This window comes from Streptopelia decaocto (genome assembly GCF_964273445.1).
Source record: "Streptopelia decaocto genome assembly, contig: HAP1_SCAFFOLD_591, whole genome shotgun sequence".
In the NCBI taxonomy this organism is placed as follows: Eukaryota; Metazoa; Chordata; class Aves; order Columbiformes; family Columbidae; genus Streptopelia; species Streptopelia decaocto.
The window spans coordinates 55906-65245 of record NW_028115847.1 but is presented as its reverse complement, the minus strand read 5'-3'; the positions used below and the strand labels follow the sequence as shown (position 1 = coordinate 65245).

The following is a 9340-nucleotide window of genomic DNA, read 5'->3' as shown; positions in this document are numbered from 1 at the left end:
AGTGTTTGGAGGCACCAAAATCACATTGAGGGGGGGGAACTGCCACCCCCCCCCCCCCATAAAAACACCCGTGGGGGTTGGGGGCCCGATCCTGCACCCCAATTTCCCCCCCTCCCCCCCAAATGGGTTTGGTTTTAGGGCCAGAAAGTGCCAGCAATGGTGGGACCCCCTTTTATTTTGGGGGGGGTGTGTGTGGAATAAAGGGGAGACCTGGGGGTCTCTGGGGACCCCCCCCTAAATTTTGACGTGTCCTTTATGGGGAACACGGCGGGAGGAGGGGGGGGGGGTCCTGGGCCCTCCCCCCGCCCCATTTTTGGGGTCTCCCCGCCCCAATTCCGAACACAGGGGACCCAGGCGTTCGGGTGGGGGTGTGGACACAAAAAGCCACGCCCCCTCAGGGGGGCGGGGCTACCCCGCCCCCGCTTCCCCCCCCCCCCCGCTCCACATGTTGCAACGGGACCGAGAAAACGGCCGGTAAGACTCTGATGCCCCCCCACGCGTGTCCCCCCACCCAAAAACCACCCCCCCCGGGGGGGGGGGCACCCATAGAGGGACACCCAGGGGTGTCCTCGTCCCCCCCGCGGTGACAAAACGAGGAGCCCCGTGGTGACAAAGCGGGGGGCGACACCCCGGGGGGGGCTCGGGGTGCGGGACCCCCCGTGGCTGCGGGGTTTTGGGTGCGGGTCCCATGGTGGTGACAGTGACAATGTCACCCCCCCCGGGCCATTGTCCCCGTGGCGGGAAGCGGGTGCAGCTGTTTGGCTGTCACCAACATCTGGGGCACAGCTGGATGGGGGTGGGGACACCCACACCCCGCCCCCACCCCCCCCGCTTGTGCAACCGGTAACGGCTGTGGGAGCACCCGGGGGTGACACCGGTGTGGGGTGACAGTGACGGCACAGGGGGGGTGACACCCGTATGGGGGTGACACCAGTACGGGGGTGACAGTGATGGCATGGGGGGGGTGACACCAGTATGGGGGTGACAGTGATGGCACGGGGGGGGTGACACGGTATGGGGGTGACACCGGTGTGGGGGTGACAGTGATGGCACAGGGGGGGTGACACCTGTATGGGGGTGACAGCAGTACAGGGGTGACAGTGATGGCACGGGGGGTGACACCGGTATGGGGGTGACACCGGTATGGGGGTGACAGTGATGGCACGGGGGGGGTGACACTCGTATGGGGGTGACACCAGTACGGGGGTGACAGTGATGGCACGGGGGGGGTGACACCCATATGGGGGTGACACGGTATGGGGGTGACAGTGATGGCACGGGGGGGGTGACACCGGTATGGGGGTGACACCCATATGGGGGTGACACCAGTACGGGGGTGACAGTGATGGCACAGGGGAGGTGACACCCGTATGGGGGTGACACCCGTATGGGGGTGACACCAGTACGGGGGTGACAGTGATGGCATGGGGGGGTGACACCCGTATGGGGTTGACACCGGTATGGGGGTGACAGTGATGGCACGGGGGGGGTGACACGGTATGGGGGTGACACCGGTATGGGGGTGACAGTGATGGCACCGGGGGGGTGACACCAGTATGGGGGTGACAGTGATGGCACGGGGGGGGTGACACGGTATGGGGGTGACACCGGTATGGGGGTGACAGTGATGGCACGGGGGGGGTGACACGGTATGGGGGTGACACCAGTATGGGGGTGACAGTGATGGCACGGGGGGGTGACACCGGTATGGGGGTGACACCCATATGGGGGTGACACCAGTACGGGGGTGACAGTGATGGCACAGGGGGGTGATACCGGTATGGGGGTGACACCGGTATGGGGGTGACAGTGATGGCACGGGGGGGGTGACACCAGCACCCGTGTGCCCTTGGTGGCCCCCACAGGGCATCCCAGCACCCGTGTGCCATCACCAGCACCCCCAGGGTGTCCCAGCCCCCCTGTGCCCGTGGTGCCCCCCCGCGTGCCCTCCCCGGTGTCCCGTTGCTCCCAGTTCATCCCCGCGTGTCCCCGCACCCTTGGGTGCTGCCGCTGCTCCTCCCGCCCCCCGACCCGGAGGAATTCGGTGCCTTCGGCGCCGCCGCGGCTCCAGCGCCCTCATCGCCGCCCTCGGCAAACACTCCAGGCCGGGCGGCGCCGCCTCGGCGGGGACACCGGGGACACCGCGCGGGTCGGGGTCCCCGGGGCTTCCGGGGGGAGGTTTGGGGACAAGGGATGGTTTGGGGACAAGGGTTGTTTTGGTGACAGGGGATGGTTTGGTGACAAGGGTTGGTTTGGTTCGGTGACAAGGGTTGGTTTGGTGACAAGGGTTGGTTTGGTGACAGGGGATGGTTTGGTGACAAGGGATGGTTTGGTGACAAGCGATGCTTTGGTGACAAGCGATGCTTTGGTGACAAGGGATGGTTTCGTTTGGTGACAAGCAATGGTTTGGTGACAAGGGTTGTTTCGGTGACAAGTGATGCTTTGGTGACAAGGGTTGTCTGGGTGACAAGGGTGGTTTGGGTGACAAGGGTTGGTTTGGTGACAAGCGATGCTTGGGTGACAAGGGTTGGTTCGGTGACAAGGGTTGGTTTGGTGACAAGGGTTGGTTTGGTTTGGTGACAAGCGATGGTTTGGTGACGAGCAATGGTTTGGTGACAGGGGATGGTTTGGTGACAGGGGATGGTTTGGTGACAAGGGTTGGTTCGGTGACAAGGGTTGGTTCGGTGACAAGTGATGGTTTGGGTGACAAGGGTTGTTTTGGTGACCAGCAGTGCTTTGGTGACAAAGGTTGGTTTGGTTCGGTGACAAGGGTTGGTTTGGTGACAGGGGATGGTTTGGTGACAAGGGATGGTTTCATTTGGTGACAAGCAATGGTTTGGTGACAAGGGTTGTTTCGGTGACAAGTGATGCTTTGGTGACAAGGGTTGTTTGGGTGACAAGGGTGGTTTGGGTGACAAGGGTTGGTTTGGTGACAAGTGGTGCTTTGGTGACAAGGGTTGGTTCGGTGACAAGGGTTGGTTTGGTGACAAGGGTTGGTTTGGTTTGGTGACAAGCGATGGTTTGGTGACAGGGGATGGTTTGGTGACAGGGGATGCTTTGGTGACAAGGGATGGTTTGGTGACAAGGATTGCTTTGGTGACAAGTGACGCTTTGGTGACAGCGTCCGGCTGGGGGGTCCCATGGCGCCACCACCCCGTGCCATGCCACACCGTGCCATGCCGCGCCGTGCCGTGCCGCACCATGCCCTACCGTGCCATGCCGCGCCGCGCCGTGCCGCAGCGTCCCTGGGCGCCCCCCCGGTGTCCCCGCGTGCCGGTGGGGCCCACGGCGCGTCCCCCACCCCCGGGGCCGCGTCCGGCGCCGGCACCATCTGGCAGCCGCCCCCGCGCCCGCTTGACCCGGCGCTAAGCCCGGCCAGCCCGGCACCGCTGATCCAATTTGCCGCGCCGGGGCCGGGGGGTTATTTTGGGAACAAGGGGCCCTGTGTGCGCCCCGCCGCCCCTCCCCCGCGGCCGGGGGCTCCCAGCCCCCGCACCCCCCGCCCCCGCCAGCACAGGACCCCCTGGGGTAGTTGGGGGTCCTGGGACCCTCCTGGGTACTTGGGGGTTCTGGGACCCCCCCGGTGCTTTGGGGTCCTGGGGCCCCCCGTGTGCTTTGGGTTCTGGGACCCCGGGTGCTTTGGGGTCCTGGGACCCCCTGGGGTATTTGGGGGTCCTGGGACCCTCCTGGGTATTTGGGGGTTCTGGGACCCCCCAGGTGCTTTGGGGTCCTGGGGCCCCCTGGGTGCTTTGGGGTCCTGGGGCCCCCCGGGTGCTTTGGGGTCCTGGGACCCCCTGGGGTATTTGGGGGTCCTGGGACCCTCCTGGGTATTTGGGGGTTCTGGGACCCCCCAGGTGCTTTGGGGTCCTGGGGCCCCCACGGGTGCTTTGGGGTCCTGGGACCCCCTGGGGTATTTGGGGGTCCTGGGACCCTCCTGGGTATTTGGGGGTTCTGGGACCCCCCAGGTGCTTTGGGGTCCTGGGGCCCCCACGGGTGCTTTGGGGTCCTGGGACCCCCTGGGGTATTTGGGGGTCCTGGGACCCTCCTGGGTGCTTTGGGGTGCTGGGACCCCCCCGGATGCTCTGGGTTCCGGGACCCCCGGGGGCTTTGGGGGTCCTGGGACCCTCCTGGGTGCTTTGGGGTGCTGGGGCCCCCCAGGTGCTTTGGGGTCCTGGGGCCCCCGCGGGTACTTGGGGATCCTGGGCCCCCCTGGGTGCTCTGGGGTGCTGGGACCTCCTGGGGTATTTGGGGATGCTGGGACCCCCCTGGGTGCTTTGGGGTGCTGGGGGGGTGTCCTGGGGCAGGATCCCAGTGTAGGGGCTGGGGGGGGTCAGGATCCCGGTGGAGGATCCCAGTTCGGGATCCCGGTTCAGGGTCCTGGTGCAGATCCCAGTTCAGGATCCCAATACAGGACCCCGGGGGAGGATCCCGGTGTGGTTCCCGGTTCAGGATCCTCGGGCAGGATCCCGGTTCAGGATCCCTGTGCGCTTCCCGGGGCTGGATCCCGGTTCAGGATCCCGGTTGATGATCCTGGTTCAGGATCCCATTTAAAGACCCTGGTCCAGTTCCCGGGGCTGGATCCCGGTTCAGGATCCCGGTTGAGGATCCCGGTACAGTTCCCGTTTTGGGATCGTGGTTGAGGATCCTGGTGCAGTTCCCGGGGCTGGATCCCAGTTCAGGATCCCGGTTCAGGACCCCAGTTCGGGATCCCGGTTGAGAATCCCGGTGCAGTTCCCGGTTCCCGATCCCAGTTCAGGATCCCGGTTCAGGACCCCAGTTCAGGATCCCGGTTAAGAATCCCGGTGCAGTTCCCGGTTCGGGATCCCGGTTGAGAATCCCGGTTGAGGATCCCGGTGCAGTTCCCGGTTCCCGATCCCGGTTCGGGATCCTGGTTGAGAATCCCGGTGCAGTTCCCGGTTCCCGATCCCGGTTGGGGATCCCGGTTGCGGATCCCGGTGCAGTTCCCGGTTCGGGATCCCGGTTGCAGTTCCCGGTTCGGGATCCCGGTTGCGCATCGCGCCGCGTCCCGCGGGTCCCTCGCCCCCTCCCCTCCCCTCCGGTGGCTCCGCCCGCAGCCGCCGGGCCCGGGGGCGGCCGGTGCCGGGGAAGGGGAAGCGGCGGCCGAACCTCCGCTCGGGGCGGCGGCGGCGGCGGCTCCTCCGGCCACCGGCGGAGAGCGGGGCGGGGGGTCCCGGAGCGGCGGGAGCGAGGGGCGGTGCCCCCGGCACCGGGCGCGGCTGCGCAGGAGCCCGGGCGGGCGGCAGCGCTCGGCGGGGGCGGCACCGGCGGCTCCGGGACGGGACCGCGAGCACCGAGAGCACCGGCGGCTCCGGGACGGTACCGAGAGGGCACCGGGAGCACCGGGGCGGCACCGGGAGCTCCGGGACGGTACCGAGAGCACCGGGACGGTACCGGGAGCACCGGGAGGGCACCGGGACGGCACCGGGAGCACCGGGACGGCACCGGGAGCACCGGGAGGGCACCGAGAGCACCGGGACGGTACCGGGAGCACGGGCCGGCCCCGGGCCGGCGCGGGCGGCGGCTGGAGGTGCGGCGGAGCTCGGGGCTCCTTCCCCCCCCGTTTTCCCCCCCCAACCCCGGCCCTCGGTCCCGCCCCCGGACCCACCCGCTCCCCGCGGGGTCCCGGGAGACCGGGGGGGCCCTAACGGGGGGTCCTGGGGCTAATTTGGGGGGTGGGGACAGTACGGGGTGTCCCATCCTTAACTAAGGGGGGGAATCACGGTACCGGGTGTCCCGTCCCTAATTGGGGGGGGACGATGGTACTGGGTGCCCCGTCCGAACTGGGCAGACACAGGGACCCCCTCCCTCATGGAGGGGGGACAGTACCGGTGTCCCCCCTCCAAACCAGGACACAGGACATTACTGTGTCCCCCCATCCCTAAATGGGGGTGCACAGTCCCCCCCACCCCAACTGCAAGGGGAGACATTACTACCCCCCCCCAAAACAGGGGGGACAGTACTGGGTGTCCCCCCTCCAAACCGGGGGAAAGGGGACATTACTGTGTCCCCCCATCCCTAAATGGGGGGTGCGCAGAGTCCCCCACCCCAACTGCAAGGGGAGACATTACCACCCCCCCCAAACCAATGGGGGTCAATACCGCATCCCCATCCCTCCCTATGGCGGGTGTGGGGGTGTCCCCAACGCTTCACCCCCCGGCCCCCCCAGTGTCACCTGCAGCCGCCGGTGTCCCCGCGGTGTCCCCAGCCCGGTGCCCCCGGCACCCCAAGCTGCGTCTCTTCTGTACCCTCAGGATTTCCTTTCCGAGTCATTTCTGCCGTGCCGGCGCGGCCGCACCGAACCAGATGTGCGCCCAGATGTGCGCCCCCCCCCCCCCCCCGCCACCCGGGGGCGCCGGCGCCGTCCCCACCCCGTTCCTCCTGTCCCCCCAGGTCCCCGCAGCCCCGAACGGCCGGCGCCATGGCCCGGCGGCGCTGAGCTCGGCGCGCCCGGCGGCGCCGCACCCGGCGAGGAGCCATGGGGAGCATCTACAAGGAGTATTTCAACACCGAGAAGATCCGCGAGCATTACAACTACACCAAGGAGGGCACGGAGAGCTCGCCCAGCACCTCCCGTTGGGTGGTGTCCATCCTCATCGTCGTCCTGTGCTGCTTCATCGTGCTGGAGAACCTCTTGGTGCTCATCTCCGTTTGCCGCAACAAGAAGTTCCACTCGGCCATGTACATTTTCATCGGTAATTTGGCTTTCTCCGACCTCTTGGCCGGCTTGGCCTTCATGGCCAACATCTTGCTGTCCGGAGCCACCACGTTCAACCTGACGCCGGTGCAGTGGTTCGTGCGGGAGGGCACGGCCTTCGCCACCTTGGCCGCGTCCGTCTTCAGCTTGTTGGCCATCGCCATCGAGCGCCACGTGGCCATCACCAAGGTCAAGGTGTACAGCAGCGACAAGAACTGCCGCATGGTGCTGCTGATCGGCGCCTGCTGGGTCATCGCCGCCGCCATCGGGAGCCTCCCCATCATGGGCTGGAACTGCATGAGCGACCTGGGCGACTGCTCCACCGTCCTCCCGCTCTACTCCAAGCGCTACATCCTCTTCGTCATCACCATCTTCACCCTCATCCTCCTCGCCATCGTGGGGCTCTACAGCCGCATCTACTGCATCGTGCGCTCCAGCCACGCCGAGATCGCCAGCGCCCAGACCTTGGCGTTGCTCAAGACGGTCACCATCGTCTTGGGAGCCTTCATCGTGTGTTGGCTCCCGGCCTTCATCATCCTCCTCATGGACGCCTCGTGCCCCGTGCGGTCGTGCCGCGTCCTCTACAAGGCCAACTACTTCTTCGCCTTCGCCACGCTCAACTCGGCCGCCAACCCCATCATCTACACGTTACGGAGCAAGGACATGCGGCGCGAGTTCCTGCGGGTGCTGTGCTGCTGCGGCGCCGGGCGCCGCGACCGGCCCCCCGGGCGCTGCGCGCTCCCCCCGCGCACGTCCAGCTCGCTGGACCGCTGCACCCCCAAATACGAGCTGCCCACCTCGCCCGTCACCCGCGACTGCACCACCTCGGTCTAGGGGGGGGGCGCCCCACGGACACCCCACGCGTGGGGTGGTGGGTGCGCGGTGGGGAGGGGGGTATTTCTATAGGTACGGATGGACGATTGCACCTTCATCCCCCCCACACAAAGTGGGGCGTCCCCTCCAGGTTTCCCCATGGTGATGCCGGGGTTTCCGTGACCGGTGTGAGTTGGGGGGGTCAAACACGCGTGTTCTCCCCACTCTCCAGCCGGGGTTTCCATGATGGGGGGAGCTGAACATACATGTTGGGGGCCGAACATGCGTGTTCTCCCCCCTCTCCAACCGGGGTTTTATGACCGGTGTGTGTTCTGGGGGGGCTGAACACGCGTGTTTCTCTGGCTGGGGTTTCCATGACCAATGCATGTTTGGGGGGGGTTGAACATACATGTTGGGGGCTGAACACGCGTGTTCTCCCCCCTCTCCGGCCGGGGTTTCCATGACCGGTGCGTGTTCAGGGGGGTCAAACACGCGTGTTCTCCCCCCTCTCCGGCCGGGGTTTCCGTGACCGGTGCGTGTTCGGGGGGGGGCGAACACGCGTGTTTCTCTTCCCACGCCCAGCCCGAGCCCCGGGGCCCCCGCGGGACCTGTCGGACGGGTCCCGGGGCCCCTCCCCACGGCACCCGTGGCGCCAGTGGCAAATCCTCTGCCCCCGGCTGCTGCCGCCACCGTGGGTGGCACCGACCGCTGCTCCTGCCCCGGGGGGGGGTTTGCCAATCACGCTGGGCCGGGGGCGCTCGCCGTGGAGGGGGGGACCCCCGCGCCCCCCCCCCCCGCTCCGTGCTCCTGCCGCGTGCTGGCACGCGGCGGGGGGGCCCCGTTGCAGCCGGCTCTGCCGGGGCCTCCCCCCATCCCTGGGACCCCCCCCGGGACCCCCCAAAACCCAGCGACACCCCCCCCCACCCCGGTAAGGACGATGGTTGTATTAAAACGGCGCTTTTCCACTCGGCTCCACCTTCTTCCCACCTGGGATGGGGAACCCCAAATCCCCCCCCGATCCTTGTGGGGGGGACACAGAGGGGACGGGGCTGGGGGGGCGGGCACGGGGGTCCCACAATTTGGCCAGACGAGGCTTTTGCCGCCTCCCTTTGTGACACCGGCGCTGGAGCTTCCTCGGCTCAACCGCAGCCGCTTCCCCACGGCGGCGGCTTTTCGGAGAAGGGGAAGTGGGGGCCACGCGTGTCCCCCCCCCACAGCCCCTTGTCCCCGCTCCCCAACCCCTTGTTTTGTGTGTCCTCCCCCCCCCCCGCACCCAAAGGTTTCGTGCCCCAATTTGGCCCCGTTTCCTCCCTTGGGGGGTGCAGAGGAAACGAGGAGGGGGGTTCGTTTCCTCCCCCCGCCCCAACGCCACCGTTGGGACGGGTCCCCATCTTGGCGCCCCATTGATGACCCGCGGGGTTTTGGCCGCCCCCATGGGGCCCCCACGTTGGAAACTCCGGTGTTTCGCCATGTCACCATAGGGGGACCCCAATGGACCCCCCCGGGTGGTGATGGCAGCACCGGGTGGTGATGGGGATCCACGGGATGGCGATGGCAGCACCGGGTGGTGATGGGGATCCACGGGATGGGGATGGACGGGGAACCCCGCGGGAACGGGAAGGGCTGCGGGTGATTCATCGGCACCCGGGGGGGCCATTGGCGGCTTTGGGGCCACTAAAAGGGGGGTCAGGCTCATTGGCGTGGGCTCCTTCAGCCTCAGTGGTCTCGGGGCCTCCTCACCAAGGCGTGGGGGGCTGGGATATGGGGTTTTGGGGGTTGGGGGGTCCCTGTTGCACTATTGTCCCAGTTTGG

At 67.2% G+C, this 9340-nt stretch overlaps 1 protein-coding gene across 2 annotated transcripts; it reads left to right on the top strand.

The window, feature by feature from the left end:
* Positions 1-438: 438 nt before the first annotated feature.
* Positions 439-8493, top strand: S1PR2 (sphingosine-1-phosphate receptor 2). Of its 2 annotated transcripts, none has more exons than XM_082077161.1 (2): positions 439-474; positions 6412-8493. In XM_082077161.1, exon 2 carries the CDS (start codon positions 6497-6499, stop codon positions 7547-7549), a length of 1053 nt encoding a protein of 350 aa, XP_081933287.1. In that variant the 5' UTR covers positions 439-474; positions 6412-6496; the 3' UTR covers positions 7550-8493. The 2 variants fall into 2 exon arrangements, with proteins under 2 accessions (XP_081933287.1, XP_081933286.1); XM_082077160.1 differs by lacking the exon at positions 439-474 and adding an exon at positions 5100-5548.
* The last annotated feature ends 847 nt before the right edge of the window (positions 8494-9340 follow it).

Coding starts and splice junctions, on each gene's coding strand:
- S1PR2 (XM_082077161.1), top strand. CDS start 6,497: ATGGGGAGCATCTACAAGGAGTATTTCAACACCGAGAAGATCCGCGAG.